This window comes from Stegastes partitus, unplaced genomic scaffold, assembly GCF_000690725.1.
Source record: "Stegastes partitus isolate 25-593 unplaced genomic scaffold, Stegastes_partitus-1.0.2 Scaffold173, whole genome shotgun sequence".
In the NCBI taxonomy this organism is placed as follows: domain Eukaryota; kingdom Metazoa; phylum Chordata; class Actinopteri; family Pomacentridae; genus Stegastes; species Stegastes partitus.
The window spans coordinates 304,835-323,951 of NW_007577904.1; the positions used below are offsets into that span (position 1 = coordinate 304,835).

The 19,117-nt window shown below is 44.8% G+C and overlaps 1 protein-coding gene across 5 annotated transcripts in view; it reads left to right on the top strand.

Annotated features, from left to right (window-relative positions):
- The window catches only part of meis2a (Meis homeobox 2a), a 79,465-nt gene that overhangs the window by 44,950 nt on the left and 15,398 nt on the right, over positions 1-19,117 (top strand). For all 5 annotated transcript variants that reach the window (XM_008279856.1, XM_008279858.1, XM_008279857.1 and 2 more), the window contains exon 9: positions 8,953-9,029. In XM_008279856.1, the coding sequence (XP_008278078.1) occupies positions 8,953-9,029 (77 nt within the window). The remainder of the gene's footprint in view (positions 1-8,952; positions 9,030-19,117) is intronic.

Genomic DNA, 19,117 nt, shown 5'->3' on the forward strand with positions numbered 1-19,117 from the left:
AGCTGAGCTAGCTGATGGTCATCCTCCCATGGGGCTGCTGGGTGGCTGCCAACTTCCTGCCTGCTTTGTCAGTGGATAAAGCGCCTAACAAACGAGAGGGCTGTAGCTAGGCAGGCCAGCCAGGTCAGAGGTCACCTCGGCCCCCGGGCAGGATTGAGCCTAAGAGCACTACAAGGAGAGAGAAAGAGAGAGAATGGAAGAATGCACTTAAAGATTGCTGCTATTAACCAGGTCTAAAAGCTACGTAAGCCCTACCAGTTCTTCTTCTCTTCTCTTCTCTTCTCTTCTTTTCTTTTCTTTTCTCTTCTCTTCTCTTCTCTTCTCTTCTCTTCTCTTCTCTTCTCTTCTCTTCTCTTCTTCTTGGCAGCACTTCATAAAGGCATTTTAACTCCCGTCACATGCCGACTCTCCTTTGAGGAACATTAAGAAAGTGAAAGATCCTGAGGGCATTTGTCAGTCCACACAGCCCCATGCAGCTCGCCGCCCCTGGGTGTTGAGCAATGACAGGAGATATCTCCTTGACTCATGCACTCCTACATGAAAGGAGAGCTCAGAAGACTTGCATTTCTGAGAGGCAAAAAACTGTATTCAGTTAAAGAGAACTGACACAACAGGTAGGGACCGGGTGGTGACTGATCAGGGCTTGGTTGGCTTTGTTCCATGAAAGTACTTGTGATCTCACATGAATGCACCTATGGTTACCATCAGCGATGCTCCTCTGTCTCACTGACAGGGACATGATCTGAACTGTCTGTCTGTCTGTCTGTCATGGACCTAAGAGCTTCTCTCACTGGCAGAGTGTAGTGAAAAAGAGGAGACGGCGGAGGAGAGAAAATGTTTCTTTCCACCCCAGCTGTCCATTCACAGGGGGAGAAAATTTGACATGGTTGACTTGAACACATTTAGCATCATTAGCAAACAGGAAGTGTCCCCTGCAGCTGTTTTTTAGCAGAGGAGGGGGGTGTTCCTGCCTGCGATGTAATGGACAAATGTTATCCACCATGTTTGCCTTTGATTTTTGACCTGAAAACAAAAATTGACATTACAAATGTCCTATGATATCTTTCAAATTGGCTTGACATTCCATAGTTGGCCTCGGGGGCTTCTTGTTTGTCCTCTGTAAGTGGTTGTGCGCTTGTTGTTGTGTCCTGAGGCTCACTATTAGAACGTACTGGCCTTTCTCTCTAGAATGTGGAGTCTTAAAGAGACAGGGGGGAGAGAGACTCGAAAGCGAGATGGAGAGAGCTAAAAGAGGTGCTGGTTGTGTATTTGAATACTTATTCTCATTAAGTTAGCGCACAATGAAAGGGAGAACCGTCAAGTGGAAACTCTCAGAAGCTTCTATTTGAAGAGCGAACAACCCCCCTTTTTCTCTTGCTCAGTCTGTCCATCTCTGCACAAATGAATCTGTTTCTATTTCAATTGAAGATCAGCCCCACTTTACTTTGACTTAGGAAGTTAAACAAAGTCTAAGGAACACAATAGAGAAAGAGGATAAACTTAGAGAGACTCTGTATGTTAATATTAAGTACTTTTTCCAACAGACTTTATCAACAGGCTCTTGGTTGTAAGTACTTTACTGTCTTGTCATTGGTCCCCTGTGCTTCCCCAGCCTTTCTTTAGAGCGGCTTGGAAGCTTCTGTATGCCTGAATAGTGTCTAATCCCCTATTTACTACAAAACATATCTAATTATTTAAGTGAGTATACGTTTTCCAGGAAATGGAAATAATAGAAAGTGAAAAAGGAGTTAAAAATGATATATTATCATGTTCCCTTCTATTCTCTCAGCTCATGTTGGAGGTTTTCTTAGGTCAGGTTTCTCAGTTTAACTTAGAAAATCTCTGCCTTTTTACAATGTGTACATACGTCATTAAACCAGTGCTGATGTTTATTCAAAGGCTTAGTTTGTTCACTACAGTTTAGCTACAGCATGAGCTCCCAATGACTTTATGGCTGGCAACGGTGACAAGTGGTGTGGCAATGCGATTGTCCCATGCAGGCAAAGTGGGTGGGTCCCCTGCTTTGACGGGCCCACCAGGCCTCTAATGATTTGCTTATAGGTCTTAAAAGTACCTCGCAAAGGCAAGACACCAATTACTTCACACTTCCAACAAGCGGCATCATAGAGGATAAAAGAACAGGAGAATTTTAGAGAATTATTAAAAAAGAAAAAATAAATCTAGCCAAGACTAACAGAAATTTAATATGAACAAAGCCCTTTGTGGGAGGATGATCCTTTTGGCTCAGCTGTAGTCATTGCAACAAGATGTTTTAAAGAGTTCTTGAGAGCAAGTAGTGAGCGTGGCTGTGTGTTGACATCAGGCGAGCTAGAAAGGAGAGCAGAACAGAGCTGGGTGCCCCTGAGCAGGCAGTTACCACAACAAAGCCAACAGACTGGTCTGAAAAACCAGGCCAAATTCCTGCCCTCTAGGACCTGGCTTAAAGCTTGAGCGGAAACTTTGAAAAAGGGGGACGAGATGAGATGAGAGGAGAGGAGAAGGGAAGAGGTGGAGTGAGGAGGATACAAGACGAGGGCAGAGGGGTTAGTGTGCAGTGAGGAAGGGATCGCTGCTGGGGCCTGTAGAATATGGCGGGAGAAGGAGAGATCGGCGGAAACGAGAGAGAGAGAGAGAGAGGGAGAGAGAAGACCAGGCCCCCACTGTAAGGATGGAGGGATCGTGTTCCTCCTCTTGAAAGCGGCGGGGCGGCCATGTGGTGAAAAAAGAAGCCATGAACTCGATCTGACGATTAAATAGGCACATCTCTATGGCTGCAGGCCACAAACGGGACCAGGTCCGCAGCACAGCACACACACTTTCTGTAGATATAACTGTTGGCAAATTCCAATAAATCTCTGGGTTGAGCTCAATTGATGCTCATTTGGGAGTCTTTTGCACATTTCTATGTATATAATGAACAGGGTTTTTACAGTTTTATTTTCCTTATTGGATGAAAGTGATATCTTATCATTTCATTATGCATGATAGCATTTGGAAATGTTCCCCTAAAACATCTCTCTCTTTTTGTTGGTCGATCGCTAAGTCTGGAGGTGCATTGGGATTGTGTGGGAGTGATTGCTATTTAGCCTCATGGAGCTTGGTACAATCAGATGCCTATATCTTGCACATCCTCCAGGGCTCCTTCCTCACCCTCTCCTTCCATTCATTCCTCCCTCCTTCTGACTCCCCTCACCCACTTTCCTCTTGCTGTAGCTTGGCAGGCAAGCGGGGCAGTTATGCCGTAGAGCTTCTCTACAACCTTGCACTGTCTCCAGTGAACATAAATTAATGGTGTAGAGCAAACAGGCTGCTGGCTGGGGTCCAGGAGCTAGCTTCAGGAGCCCAGCCAGCGATTGTTGTGGGGGGCCGTGGCAGCAACAGCAGTAGTAGTACTGATGCACTGCCAACCAGCCAACCAGCCAGCCAGTCAGAGAGGCAGACAGACAGACTGGGGGCCCTTTTGCTCTATAATAGATGCCGCAGGCCTCGCCAGTCCGCCTTGTATTTGCAATCATCACTGTTTTACTGTCAGAGGGCAGTCCACTGAGAGCCCTTATACTTAGTGTGGAAGCTTTGGAGTTTGGAGTGAGAGAGACACAAGTGTAGTGGTATGTTCTGAATGCGGATCGTATGAGGTGTAGATATGGATGTACTTTCATTTGCTGTTATCAGAGGTTGGCATGCAGTGCGTGCGGTTTGTTGTTTGGCATCATGTGAGTTCTGTTTATAAGTTGGCTGTATCTACTGTGTGTGTGCAATCAAGAGAGGGAGTAAAAGAGAAAAGGGGAGCAGCAGGGTTGAGTCATTGAGTCATGTGGCATTCTTGCCTGTTTTCAGACTGTTGTCAGGAAGCAGCGTAGTTCCCAGTAAAATAAAACAAACAGCCAAATAACCCCTCTATTACATCCAACCTCCACCTACCAAAAAATCACAGAAAGAGAAGAAAGAGAGAGCACCACAGATGGAGAAAAAAGCTGAATGTATGGATAAAAATGAAGAAGAATATCGCAAAGCAACAACAATACATTTTTACATACCTTCAGCTCCATCCAATTTAACCCTAATTGCCATCCTTAGTTTAGGCTCAGTTACAAACCCAAAGATTAGGTAATAATTGATTAAATGCAATGCTCATCAAAGCTATGATTCAAAATAGATATTTCTTTGCAGTTTATACTGACAAATTTGAAAAATCAGTCAAAAATAAGCTCTTTTATTTATTTTTTCTTTTTAAATTGTCAAGTGTCAGTCTATTTGATGTTTACAGATGGAAGTAATTAACTGCATTCTTCAATTTAAATGACAAAATCTGTCAGAAAACCTGCAGCTAAAAAGCCAAGCATTAGGTAGGCTCCGTGCATAGTAAACACTCGTGATGGATTCGAAAACTCCAACTGGATTTATTTGTCATATCTGTTTGATCTCTCAGTAATGCCGATATGCATCCAATCTCATTGTCATTTGTCAAAGAAGCCAATTGTAACATTATTAGCAACGGCAACTTGATATTTAAAATGTGCCAATCTTACCCCAGCTCAATGCAGAATCCATATTAAAATGTCATTCCTATATTTGATTGCGTTTATTTCTGACAGTGAATATTATTATCATCCTCCAGTCACTTTGATTAAAAACAAATACGATTCCAATCAATGTGTGGAAGGCGTATATGAAAGGAAATACTAGGGAAGGATATTTCTGTAAAATTAGACACAAAAAAGTCACAATAAAGCCCATCAATGCTGCCGACACATAAAAGCATCACTATGAGAAAAAAAAGTTACAGAATTATGTCTGTTTCACTTTTTTTTTTTTAAATTAAGTTTAATATTTTTAAATGAATAGACACTTCAACTGAGTGCAAATAAAACGAGACGGATTATCTAAAAGCCTTATCCAAGAGACAAAATAACTAGGACTGAATCACACCAGTCGTCCTGAGCAAATCCTTTGTGTTGCCATGGCGCTGGGAGTAAACACCCAATGGCCTGTGATTTCCTGGGAGTCATTAGCATGGAATAGGTTTGCAAGCCACTGCAACCTTGTGACCTGACTCTATAACTCATGTCACACGCTGATGATGTAATTCATCAATGGGGTCCACCGGCAGCTCGGGCAAAGGGGCTGCAGGTTCAGTGGGTGGAGAGGAAGCGGCAGAGCGGGAAAAAGCGGTAGGGGGATGCACGGAACAGCCGGGATAATGATCGGGCTGTGGGATTTGATGACGGCTGCAAATAGGTGTCAGGAGAGTACGAAAGTGATATATAGCAAACTGGATGTTGAATGAGTAGATAGGAATCGGTGCGGGTGAAAGGTGTGGTACGGAGTAAGAGTGGTCCACCAGTAGTTGTGGTTATTGTGCGTGGTGAAATGCCAAGCTGGGCTCAGGGGGGGTTTAAGGACCATACACAGCAGATGATAGAGCTACCTCAGCTTGTAATGTTCAGCCACCACAGGGGCCATTACATCCAGCACTATCAGAGAGCAAAGAGCACATCAAACCCTGTAATTTAGCCAGCAGTCGCTCACACATGCACACTAAGCTCGATTCTCGATAAATGACAGAAGCTAATCCACCTGTGTTTGTGCTGATGTTTGGCAGAGCTTTTCTTTTTCTTTTTTTTTTTTTTTTTAGGTCAGATTGTAGGAACTGGACAACACGTGCATGAGAACAGCACGCCCTTCTGCCATTAACAGGTTTCACCATAATTAACATAGCCGTTTCGATCGGAGACCGGCGCTGCCCGGACAACAAATTGAAACCGCTCATTTCGGTCTCTAATTATTTATAGACTGTTTTACGTTTTGCGGTCAATCCTCTTTTAAGGATATTGGCCTCAGTGTTTGTAACTGAACATATTGAGTGAATCCAAAGCTAGTGGGGAATTTATCAATACCATCTTTGATCTTGGGTTGTGTTTGTGTTTCATCCATTAAATAACCATGTCGTACTGTCTCCTGAGGGCACAGAAGGACATCTCCAGGAAGAAAGGCGTTGAAGATAACTCAGACTGTGTGATTTTTGTTTAATATTTATTGGCCTTTCCTCTTCTTATGTCAGATTTTTGGGTGATTTACCAACATGTATGTTTTTTTTTTTACTGTGGCAATTAACATTAAGAGGTTACTCAGAGGTCTAAACAGCCATTCTCCAATTTCACGGCTGCTGCAGCCTTGTAACCACTAGGCCCACCATGTCGGCTCGCTTCTCATGTCTGTATGTGTGTGTGTGTGTGTGTGTGTGTGTCACCATTGCCACCACACACCATTTTCTAAAGCTGAGATTTCAGTGTGCCATGCTTTTGAGAAAACTGCCACAGCGTAAAGTGTGGGTGGCCTGCAGTCTTAGTCATAAAAAATATGTGTGTGTATGTCTGGGAAAGGAGGGTCAGCAAGAAAGGCAAGAGAGAGGGTTGAGGACAAGGTAAGGTTATATACAGTGTACATGTTTGTATGTGAGTTAAATGCTCTTCGCTGTGTGCGTGCTCGGCTGTGCATATGTGCAAATGCATGTGCGTCTTGAGATTGCAGGAGGGTGATCATCTGACACGGGGAGGCAGGGCGTGGGGGAATGAATGAGGGCTAGAAAGAGGTATGAGCTGCACAAAATAGGATTTTTTTTTAGTGTCGTGTCTATGTGGTCAGAGTAAATCTCCTTACTCAGGGGTTTTGTGTGTGAGGGGGGCTTTAACGTCCCCACTCTCCTTGATGAGACATCTTTCTTGTTTGTTCAAACCATTCATTACGTGGTGGCTGTTGGACGAGCTGTGCCGCTGGCCGGCGTATTTATCACCGGGCTAGAGCGCGCTCTGGCTGACAGTAGGCGATTGATGACCGGGTCTGGGCCTGAGAGGCTGAGGAAGCCTTAATACAATGTAAATGACCCACTCCTATTTCCAATCTAGGCTGCTCCTATCCCCACACTTCCATACCACATCATCTTCAGCCAAGTCTCCGTTTGTGCATGTTGCTGCACATGTGTGCGCAGGTTTGTGTACTTTGTGTACATTAAAAAGAGAGTGGGAGGCAGTGTGTGTTCTGTTAAATTTGCAAGCGTGTTTTGATGGTGACCGAGGTCACGTGAAAACACAAAGGAAGCCCAGGAGTGTAAGGGGGAGGGAAAGAGAGGCTTGCACTCTTATTACATGTTGTTGTCCAGAGAACACACACAAACTCGCATGTACACAAAGATGTAGATATGTATATATTTTCCTTTTGACATTGTGCACACTGTGCCTGTTCTGGGGCATATTTGTACACACATTCATATCTACATACACATGCACACACACACAGTAACTCTGTAACTCTGTCTTCTCCAGCCAAGGAAATGTCAGCACCTGGCAATCAAAAAATGTATTTCTATGCAAGCATTATCATCTTTCCTTTGTTAATGATTTTAGCATATTAAAAGGGACTAAGTACACAAGTACAAATCTGATTAATCCTTCTCTGCAGCCGGGAGTCATTATTTGTCCAATCTTAGCCTTGTTTGTTATTAATTGTGCACATTCCTCAAACCATTTTTTCATCTCGCCTTTAATTAAAACAGACTACATTTAAACAGACAGGGCTACCTGAAAGGAGAAATCCTCCCTCTCTGCTGATATGAATTCTCAATTACACCAATTATTTCAGCAGTAAATGAGAAAATGCTTCTTGAGCAACTGTTATCATTTCAAGTTAAAACTGAATTCAATTAACACAAGCCAGGCGTGCATTACCGACTATAAAATTTGCCTCCTCAATAAGTATGGGGAAAGGAAGGAGTTGAAAGGGAAAGTTTTTGAAGACTGAAGGCATTTTCCTCAGGGTACAATGTGTTTTTAACGGAGCTTGAAACCACCTGAAATAGAGGAGGATTTAAACATCACCTTTAAAAAGGGATTTTTCAGTGTTTTGATTTGCAGGTGTCTCATCTATGAATATGTCTATGTGTCCGTGTGCGCTTCTGTTTACACATGCTTGTATGCATGTGTAACTCCGTGTTCACGCATGCTCTCTGTTTGCAGCGGCTGAATGAAACACATAGTGTCTCATTTGTTTCGTTTGCGTGCGCCCCGACTCCTAATCTGGCCCTTAAAGACATCTGTCACCAGCGATCACTGTTGTTTTGTCATGCTTCATAGCAGGCCCAGGGGGAGCAAGGCAGCCCAAGGTCTGCCATTTATATCAGCCAATGTTGTCTAGATTGAACCTGACACAAATAGTATCATTGCAGTCCTTGTTGGAGAATTACATTTTAAAGGTAAAAATCTTGGCAAGGCCGTGGACGAGATTTCACAGCATTCTGTTCTTTTAGCATTAGTCTGTATTCAGCTGCTCTCTATGAAAGAGCCACCACCAGGATGCATGTCAGACATTCAAGGAAAGATAAATGTATTCACTGCAAATCTGCACCCACTCATTCTGTTGCCTGGTATTATGAAGGGATTCTCAGACACCACAGTATCTGCATTAGGCCTACTGGAAAGTCTTGTCGTCAAAGTGTACGTGATCGTACGGGGCCTTTCTTTTCTGTTTGTAGCGCGTATGCTCAGTAGGTGCACTATATGTTGTTTGTGTGTGGGCGGGGTGGGGACAGGGATAGGGATGGGGGTTATCACAGTTGACAGTTTTGACAAACTTGTTTGGCCAGCTCTGACAGGTTCAGCACTGAATTGAGTGTGTGTGTGGGTGGGTGGACACGTGTATGCTGCGAATGTCTATACTGTGCAAGGGAGAGGCAGGGTTGGGTGGAGGTCATGAGAAGGTGCAGTCTTAGGTTACACAATGCAACAAACACAGGAACATATTGAATGCATACAGTAATAGGCAGCAGCCAAGAACCTGACTCAGAGCATGTGCTCCCTTTCCAGTGCTTCTCTTGATGAGCGCTTACATGCGTGAATATTTATGTTAATCTGCGTGTCCAAGAGTCTCATGTGTTTCTCTCTCTGTTTGCTCCTGCAGCACCCATACCCTTCTGAAGAGCAGAAGAAGCAGCTAGCCCAAGACACAGGCCTCACCATCTTACAAGTAAACAACTGGTGAGTCAAGATTTCCGCTTGCCCTATCTCCACCACCAGCATCGCTCTGCCTTTTATTTTCAAAAGCCTTCGCCTCCCTCTCCCCACCAGCCAAGACGGCTAATACTCCTAAACTGTGAAAACCGTTTATGTGCATCCCTCCCCGTCGCGTATAGACACACACGGAAGGTGCACACATGGATGTACACACAGACAACCTTTGTAACATTATTATATGTAAGCTACCAGGATGTTCCGGTGTTATCGGTAGAGTGTTCTGCGGCTAAGTCAGTGGTCTTTGTGGTTTGATGCACATGTATTCAGTGGGATATATTTAAGGAAGACAGGCAGATATCATAAGCTACCCCTACAGCCCCCATGCCCACCCCACCCCTTCATCCAAAAAAACCATACCTACTACCGCCACCGGTGTCCCCACAAAGAGCAAAAACTGCCTTCCACCCCCTCCCCGTTCTACACGAGCTATATGGTGGATTAAGGTTTCGGTGGCCTGGCCAGCAGGGCCTTTGTAGATGGCTTAGCACATAACTGGGGGTGGTGGATTAAATAAAATGATCACAGAAGCAAAGAAATGATACAGGAATTACTTATCAAAATACTAGCCCAGGTTTTATCTGCGGCTTAATTTTGTTCAGTACATTCTCAGGGTGATGTTCAGATTAATTGAACTGACAGCTTCCTTTCAAAATTCTGGGAAGGTATTTGCACGGATTTCAGGTCTTACACAAACTTAATTATATGGAACCCCATTTTATCATTCTAATTCCATGTAGCGGGGTTTCTATTTACAAATGACAAGTCTGTGCCTTTTATTCACAGCTTTCCTTAATATATTTATCAAAGCGGGTTCATTTACAAAGTGCTCTATCTGTTGGGTACAGGCAGGCCGACATTAACGAAGCTTTTAGGTTTATCAGACTCGCAGCCTGACAAGCCACCCGAGGGTCAATTGATTTTTTGGTTCTGTGATTCATTTTTTTCTCATTTTTCCTGGATCACAATGAGAAACATGCCTGGAGAATTAGCCTGGTTTGTCGGCCTTATCTATCAGCCCCCTCTCTCGTCCTCCACCCCCCTTCCAACCTGACATACTCTCTCTCTCTCTCTCTCTCTCTCTCTCTCACCCTTTGCTTTATTCCCTTCTAGCCAGGGGAAGTCAAGCTACTTAAATTGGCCACAGGAACCGCTGTTATCAGACTTTAATGCACCCTACAGTGTGGATAGCATTTCAATTACACCAGTAACCAAAGATTAGCCCCCGCTTGCCTGTTTCATGCCTCGTGCCACCGTTTCGGGACGCCATGCACCTTACCTACAGGAGCAGAAAATTGAGTTGCCTTGCCTGTGTCATGGTGATTAATGCAGAAATACTCTACTAACCTGGGAGGAGAGGGAGAGGGAAATAGACAGAGACATAGAAAGAGATAGATATAGGAAGAGTCCCTAGTCTTCTCATTGGCCGTGAAATCCAAGCCCAGCACTGAAATGCCTCCGATCCATCTGGTCTGAAAGAATCTTGCACTGGATGTGTAACATCCTCATGAGCCTTTTTCCCATACACACATGCAACACATGCACATAAACATGGAGTGTCATGGAGCTGTGTATTACCATTACACCCACCATGTCAACAAAAACTCACCGGGAATCAGTTTTCACAAATAAAGTCATTGAGGCGGCTTGGACTGTCGAGTCTATCTGTGGTATGTTTTGGATGTTGTCAACACACCCAGAGGATGCTGCCATGTTATTGGCTACTTTACAGTGAGGGAAAGATGAGAAGGCGAGGGGATGCAGAGGTTTTCCACTTCTCACTCTCCAGGCAGGATAGTGACTTACAGCTAAATGTATCTTTGTTTGCTTTTCCTCCTTGATTTCTGGATGTGAGTGGCTGTCCACGCCGAATATGACAGAACTGTGCTATATGAAATTCCTGATTTAAAAAAAAAAAAAAAAAACAGCTCTTCAAATTCCTGGCTGGCCCCTTGCATTGTTCTGTAGCTCCCTTTGATGCATGGTTGCTGCCATGTTACCGGCCAAGAGAGGGAGAGAGATAGAGGCAGACGGAGGGAGGGAGAGACAGAGGCAGAGGATGAGTGTGGGGTGGGGTGGGGGGTAGAAGGGAGGGGACGGCTGCCGTCTTCGGTTTCCAGAGCTCTCCCTCGGGGAAAGGATGTGCTGAATCAGGGCTTTGTCCGCCGGCACAATCGCAGCCCAGCGAGGGCACAACGGTGCTCTGTGTGATAGTCAATAGACAGTGCATCTTGCTCTCTCCCCTCTTGCCCAATCAAACCTCCCCGAGCCGTACCCTCCAACTGACACCTCCCTTAACGTTTACCTGCAGCTCACCTGTACGCACAGAGCTCAGCTGGTTTGCCTCAGAACCGCAGACACAGACGCTCCTCCTGGTCGTACATGCAGTCCGTATCATTAGCCAACAGCCTCACCTGTTTGTAGCCCACACCCCATTAGCTGTGTGATGTTAATAAGGAGTCAAGGAAAAGGTTAAAGTCCACAATTTCACCGCGCTGGTGTTGAGCAGATGAGGTGGAGGACTTGATTATGCTGTTAATAGTATCCCCTGTGTTCAAAAGTGTGTGTGTGTGTGTGTGCACGCTTTGCACATTATTACTAATGGGAAACCGTGCACTCTCACTATCTACAGAGATGTCATGTGTGTACAGTGTGTCAGGACGCCATTAGTTGACCATTAGGTAGCGCGGTGTTTTGTTTGCTCTGCTTACATTTGAGACAGCAGGCGTCATGCTAACAGAATCGGGGGAGTGGTCTGACATGTAATTGCATTAGTTTGAGATTGCAGGTAAAGGTGAGGGCCGTGTCACACATGGCATTCTGGGAAAGTGGAGTAGGTGAAACGGCAGACTCAGGTGTTCATACGCCGAAGAAGCGTTTATAGTTTACAGTATCTAGCGGGATATTTGCCTGCCTCAGCAGCTCCTGGTGTCCTGCTATCAGTCTGGGCTAAATGGAGCCTGACCGAATCCTTTTATGTCTCAGCGTCAGACCCAGCACGATGTGCCCTCACTCACTGCCATAAACACACACAGCAACTATCCTGCCGTTATTTACCACTGCAGCGATGCTTATACACATGCTCATACATGCATATAACCGTGCACACACACACACACACACACACACACACACACACACACACAGGGTTATTACATGGGCCTGGGAGATGACGCCGATGACAGATGACTGAGAGAAACAGCATCTAAAAAAAGGAAGGAAATCGTCCCGTCATTATTCCCTCATCTCAGAGGCAGCCAGTTGGTCATTTCCATGGCAGAGAGAGAGAGAGAGAGAGAGAGTAGAGAGAGAGAGAGAGAGAGAGAGGAGCGAGGCAGAGCAAGTCGAAGAACGAATATGTCAGTTCTTGGCATCTATGATGACTGACTGCTGTGCCACTGGAGCACTAATAACAATAAAGAGGGCACTAAGCCACACTCTATTTTTACTTCTCTGCCTCCTCTCTACAGCCCAGGGGGGACTACATGCACAGACGCATACACACACATACACAGACACACACTGGGGAGAGGCTCTAATTAGCGGCAGAAAGGAATACAATGAGTGAGTTATTAAGACACAGGGGCGGATCGCAGCCAACCTTTGCCCCGTGTCGGAGCACAGGTCACATGATAAGGGAAGGATATCCGCCAGACGACGGCGCCAAGCAGCCTGTGCCCACTGAGGAGATGAAATAGGCTCAATCTCTGCAGCCGTTCGGGGCAGGGCACGGTGCATTGATTGTTTTTTTTTTTTTTCGGCTTCTTTTTTCTTTTTTCTTTGAATCTGTCCTCACTCGGAGGACAAACTCCACTTTGAGTTACAGTCCTCATATCACTTAATATCCATTTAGAGGTTCCACTGTTTCGAAACCGAGCAACAGTAGAACAAGCTCATGTGACTAAACTACCAAAACTGTAGGAGTGCAAACAGTCCGTGTGTAGTAAATGGTCATGAAGACAACAGGTATATTTGGGTAATAAGACCAAAAGAGAGATGTTGAAAGGATACTACGTGTTTCAGTAGTCATTACAATCATATACCTTTTCCACCTTAGCCCATCTATGTAAAATCCTGCCTCTCCCTGAGATTGTGCCCTGCTCGGCATGCAGATAAACTGCGTTTAGATAACTCTAACCTGACTGCTCTGTAGCTCTCTTCACAGCAGGTTCCCCATTCCCATTCAGATCTTCTCTTTCCCCTTCTCACGTTCTTTGCTTGGAGTTTTTATCGCTCACAACAGAGGTACAAAGAAACCGTGCTGCAGGTTCACGTGCAAACGATAATGCACATTTGTTTGTAGCTGGTATCTGAGAACAAGAAAGAAAAAAAACAAAGTCAAATTTGTTCCTCCACTTAGAAAAGCATTTTCCACTCCCTTTCTCAGTCCAATGAGACACTTAGGAACACAGGCTTTTATGATTTTTTTATGATTCTCTGGTTTGGCAGACGAGTCCATTATGAAATGCAAAATAATAACTAATATTTTCCAAATGTAACATAAAGTTATGAGACTGGCCTAGCCGCCCGCTTTTTTTTCCCACATTCTTTCTAAGTATTTAAATCTCATGAATCTCGCACAGAGGCTTTTGAGGTCCTTTTTCCCTCTCCATACTCTGCTCCATATCTCTGCCTATTCCCTCGCTTTCTCTGTCTCCTCCTTTCTGCCACATTGGTGGGCTAGTTGACTGAGTTGCTGGTTATCTGTCTAACTTTGACCTAGATGGAAATGTCATGCCTTTTTTTGGCTGCAACCAGGGACTCCCAGCAGTGGCCATCTCGTGCCCCTAGCATTCTAAATATACAGCTGGAGTGTGGAGAGGTTGCGAGTGTGTGTGTGTGTGTGCGCCTCTCCGGTGTGTCTGTGTGCGCAAGCATGAGTGTATATGTGCGTTTAACTAAAAAGAGAGACTATCAGGGCGCTGCCAACACAGGCATCATGATCCCTCTCATTTAGGGACCGCTAATTGGCAGTTAATTAGCAGAATTGACTCTGTTGTCAGATCCCAAGTGCCAGCCCCCCTACCAACACCCTCCACCCGCTAAGTTCATTTGATCTGGCTGCTTTCTTGATGCTGTAATAATAATCCCATTTTATCTGTTTTGGAGAGAGAAGCACATTTGGAAAAGCATATTCTCATTATTGGCACAGTAGAATAGAACAGACTCCCTGTTGTAGCAGGTTTCATTTTGTTTTTCATTTTGTTCGGCACTTGTTACAGATCCAAATATCTGTTCACGGCGCAATCTCGACACATGCTTTACTCACAGGATAAGCCATGGGAGTCTTAAACAGCTGATGCTAATGCGTGCCACTGTGTTTATGCGCGCCCTCGCAGTATATGTGCTGTGTGTGAGTACATGAGCCCTGCAGAAATGCTCGGTGTGATTAACAGGGCCTGCTCCCACTTTATCAGGCACTGGGGGCACATTGGGTCGTAGCATGGCATGGACACCCACCGAGGCTATGGAGCAACCCGGTGCCCACCTCTGTGTGAGTCTGGAGTTATGAAAAACAGGTGGTGCTTTAATAAAACTGGCAATGTTGGGCGATCATGCACAAAAACGAATGCCTTTTTACTTGTTTTCCCATTACAAGCCCAAGACTCTCCAAGGCTGTGGAATTCTCCCAGCAAAGACGGCATGCAAGGAGAACGAAGCCAGACGAGGCAAGATAGAGAGGCAAGGAGCTGAAAGAAGCATTACAGAGAGGGAGCATTAGAGAGAGATGGAGAGAGATGGGAGGAGGGAGGTCTTTGTACTTCTCTGCTCCTTTTGGCTCTTTTATTCCTCAACGGCTTGGTTTTATTGGTGGGTCGTTTAATAACAAGGGCTCTGCGTTTGAAATGAAGTCGAGCTGCGTTTGCAGGGGCGAGCCTTCTTTTTTTTTTTTTTATTTTAAGATGGTAATTTCTGTACTAGGGGTGAGAACTGGAGAGAGGTGGAGAGAGATCGGGAAAGAGAATACACTGGAGAGAGAAAGGAGAGAGAGCAAGAGGGTGAGAGTGTGGGAGAGGGAGAATTCAAGGAGAATACAAGGGAAGAAAGTAGGTTAATTTATTTCATTTGTAAGAAGAGAGAGAACTTAAAAAGAAAAAGAAAAAAAAGGTTGGTGATAGTGAGAAAGAAAGTGTAGGATGCTGTTTTCATGAACAAGCAGCTTAATGCACACGGGCAGCCACAGTAAGCCTGCTAGAATCTCCCTGTGCCTGAGGCCATCTGTGAGCAGAATAGCAATTTTATTACTTTGTCATTAAACCAATTTCACAGCAGTATTGTTTGTTAATGAGCAGCCGCAAACGAGCGAAGATGTCACGTACAAGAATAGCAGCAAGATTTGTGACCCCGGTACTCCTCTATCTCATTCTCCCAACCTGTACCTCATTCTTATTCTTCTGCTCTTTCTGCCATCATCTTCTTTCTTAACATCCTTACTGTCATCCTTTCTCTCTCTGCCATCCTCCCATCTTGCTCATCCCTCCCTTCCTCCCCCTGTTATAGAGGTCCCCGGCTCATAAAAGGGGGAAACTGCTGAAAGATAAAATGCAAAGTCTATACAGTCAAGTCTCTGTTTATGAGCTTCCATTTGCCTTTAGAGCTCATTGGGACGAATGGTTTCTCCACAGGCTTTCAGGGTGTGCAGTTGGAAAGCCCAGCATATTGGCCTGTTATTTAGCTCTAAAACCTGACATGGGTGCCAACAGCAAGTGCCAACAGAGGGACTAAGCATCTGAATAGGTGCATAAGTCCTTTGGATTGTATGCTAGATGATGTCATGCATTTTTTTGTGATTTTTCAAAGTTGTTTAGAGTGCTGGGCTTGATCACTGTTTTTTTTTTGTGTGTATTTGATTAGTGATGTAGTCATGCACTTGAAGAAAGAAAATTTCTTACTTCAGTTTGAGATTTTCTGTTTTCACAAAGAAACCCTTGCACTTCAGCTGCCCGCGATGCTATATGTGTCTTTACGGCTACTCGCTCTGTTTATGCTTTTACTCTGGAGGTCAGTTGGCGCAGATTCTTGGTCTTTTTGTGGTTTATGACTGAGAGAGAAGCAGTGACAGAGAGAGAGAGAGAGAGAGAGAGGGAGAGAGAGAGGGAGAGAGAGAGGGAGAGAGAGGGGGAGAATTAAACTGAGGCCCCAGAGGATCCGACAACCTGACAGAGTAGATTTGGAATAATTAGTTTTATCTGCTGAGGGAGATAGCCAGAGGAGCAGTGTGTTAGCCACAGGGTGCTGCTATGTGTGTGTCTTTGGTGATGATGTGAATCGGGTGACTGGATGTTGTGTGTGTGTGTGTGTGTGTGTTTTTGTGCATGGTTTTGAAGGAGGGGCGGGGTGTGGAGGACTAAAAGGGATAAAGGTGACCAGGTGTAACTGAATGGCCTTGAGGCTACGTGTGTGTGTGTGTGTGTGTGTGTGTGTTTGTGTGTATGTTGGAGCCAGAGAGGACAGGAGCTCCTTCTTTGGCTGAGCTCTTTAAACTCTGTGAACCTCCACGAGGTATTTTCTCTCTGTCCAGGCATGCTCATTCTCTCACTCTTTGTGTTGCTCTCTAATTCTCTTTACCTCCTTCTTACACGCTGCACGTTCCCTCTGTTCGTGTGTTTGGATATATAGTAACACTATGTAAAAAAGGCGTGCTTTGCTCTCTTGTTTGTGTGGTGTCACATTCAAAAGAACCTCCAGTGACCCCCTTCCCCCTCCTCCAAGACACCATGAAAGTGAGTGTTTTGGGATATAAAAGGAGAGAGAGTTGTAATCACATCCTTAACAACACTACAGTGTATTATTATTACCTGTTGTGTGTGTGTGTGTGTGTGTTTTCTGAAGCTGTGATTCATGGCCCCGTGCCCTCTGTGGCTTTGAGGTGTAGGCCAATAAGCCCATCATGGAAGACCCTATAAATCAATATAGTCCTTTGTTGGTTTAAGCCACGCTCTGCCCCAGTTCAGGCCTGTTATGGATGAGATATCAGTGGAGTTGGTGCCAAGCAGAAAAAGAACAGGGGAGGCAGAGCAGGAGGGAGGGAGTCACAGGGCCTCTCCACAAAAACAATCCAATCTTAATTGGAATGTGGCCCAAACTCTTGCACATATCAAACCCGGTAATTTGCAATTTGGGAGAGGTGAGAAGTAAATGGTGCGGCTTGCTGCTATGTTCCCTGCATGCAGATGGAAACGCACACATGCACTTTGATGAAGTTATCAAAGGTAGCTGGAGGAATTAGCCACCATTAGCCAACAGTATAACATGCATAACAAGATGGAGAGATACAGGAGGAAAAGCTGGAGAAAAGAAGGAGGGGAGAACAATGAGGAGTATATTACCCTAATCTAGGGTTTCTTTATTCCCAGTCTTATGAATATTTATTCCTCCCATTACTGATGATGATGTTTCAATTGGGAGTCTCTGTGAGCATGTGAGGTGGGAGGGAGGGCAGTGGGAATGCCTTTTCCCTAGTGGGGGTACAGAGGGTGTCAGCCTGTAGACATGGAAGATATATCTGCTTCATCATCCTCTTGTTAGACTGTATCAGAGGCTTTCTTCTGCTTTCTCAAAGTAAGAGGTGAAGAACATAGCGAGTCTGTTTGATAAAAAGTTATGCTTTGTTCAAAAACAATGGCAGATGTCTATATAAAAGTCATCTGGATTATTTAGTCTTAACAAAATGAAACATTTTGTAGAACTGCGTCTTCTGTATTTTGGGGTTTATTGCTAGACCCTTCACACGAAGAACCAGTCGTGACAGTTCACAGACTTAAATTCAAGGACCATATGACATTCTGCAGTGTAGGCTGAATTGAATGTGTTTTTTCTGTATTTGTTTAAGGCTGTCACATATGAAGGAGGCTAGTCAAAGCTGTACACAGTCAGTGGTAGAGCTGATCTGAGAGGCAGAATGCTCGCTTCAGGCCACCAGGCACATCAGAGTCCCTGTGGTCTCCTCCACAGTGTCAGTGCTGTTTCTGCCAGCAGTCCCCTCCACAAACAACAGCTATTTATATCACTAGCCTGCTGCTGGGCTTTTTAGCCCTAAACCCTGCTTCTGACCATGCTGGCACATGTGTGTTTGTGTGCCTGTGTGCTCATGCGTATGTATTTCAAAGCAATTATGTGCAATTGAAGCTCAGATTAATTATTCAATAGGGAAGTCAGAGGCAAGCTGACAGCATTTAACCGATGACTCTCGTGGTCACTAATATGTGCGAGATGCAAACTCACTCATTCAGACACATCATGGAAACGTGCTTGATGGAAACACTCACTCACACGCCACAGACACTGTGATGAGAAGATGATGACATCCCAGTGGGAGGGAGAATCCCTTTCCAAACACACACACACACACGCACACACAGGCACAAACACACACTGTTGAGTCCTGTACTCCCGAGGAGTCTGGTTCTTAAAGACTCCAAGTGCAGCAGCACCTAAACCCAGGCATTAGAGAATCTCAGCAGTCTATCCACTAGATTTAGGTGTCACTTTTTAATTGCTCAAACCGCTGTGCATTTTCACTGCCCTAAATTCATTGTTAATAGCACAGCAGTATAAAGAGGAAATAAAAAAAAGTGGCAACGGCAGGGAGAGCATGTGCATGTATACATACTGTATGTTTAGGTGGTAAAATGGGGGGAGCCTCCTGTGCAACCTCCCATTGGCTCCTGTTTTCTAACTTCTGCTTTTGCATTTTTAGATCCGGGCGTCTAAGCTGTGTAAAAATGTGTGTGTACATGTACGGCACATGCATGCTCACAAATGTACCCAAGCATGTATGTGTGTTGTATGAGGATGTAACTGTTGCTCTTGGCAGCCCCCACTGCTTCTCTTTGAGCTGAACCCATTACAGTCTTATAAAGGGGGGAGAAGAGCGACGTTTGATATGAAGCAAAGGAAATAGATTGGCCTTATTTCCTGGCTGACTGCTGCAACGCAGACACTTGTGTTGCCTAGACGATGCAGGCAATTGACACTCAATTTTGTTTGAAATATCACGCCTCTATCATGTCATTATCAGCTTCCCCTGGTAATCCACAAAGCCGCCCTGTTTG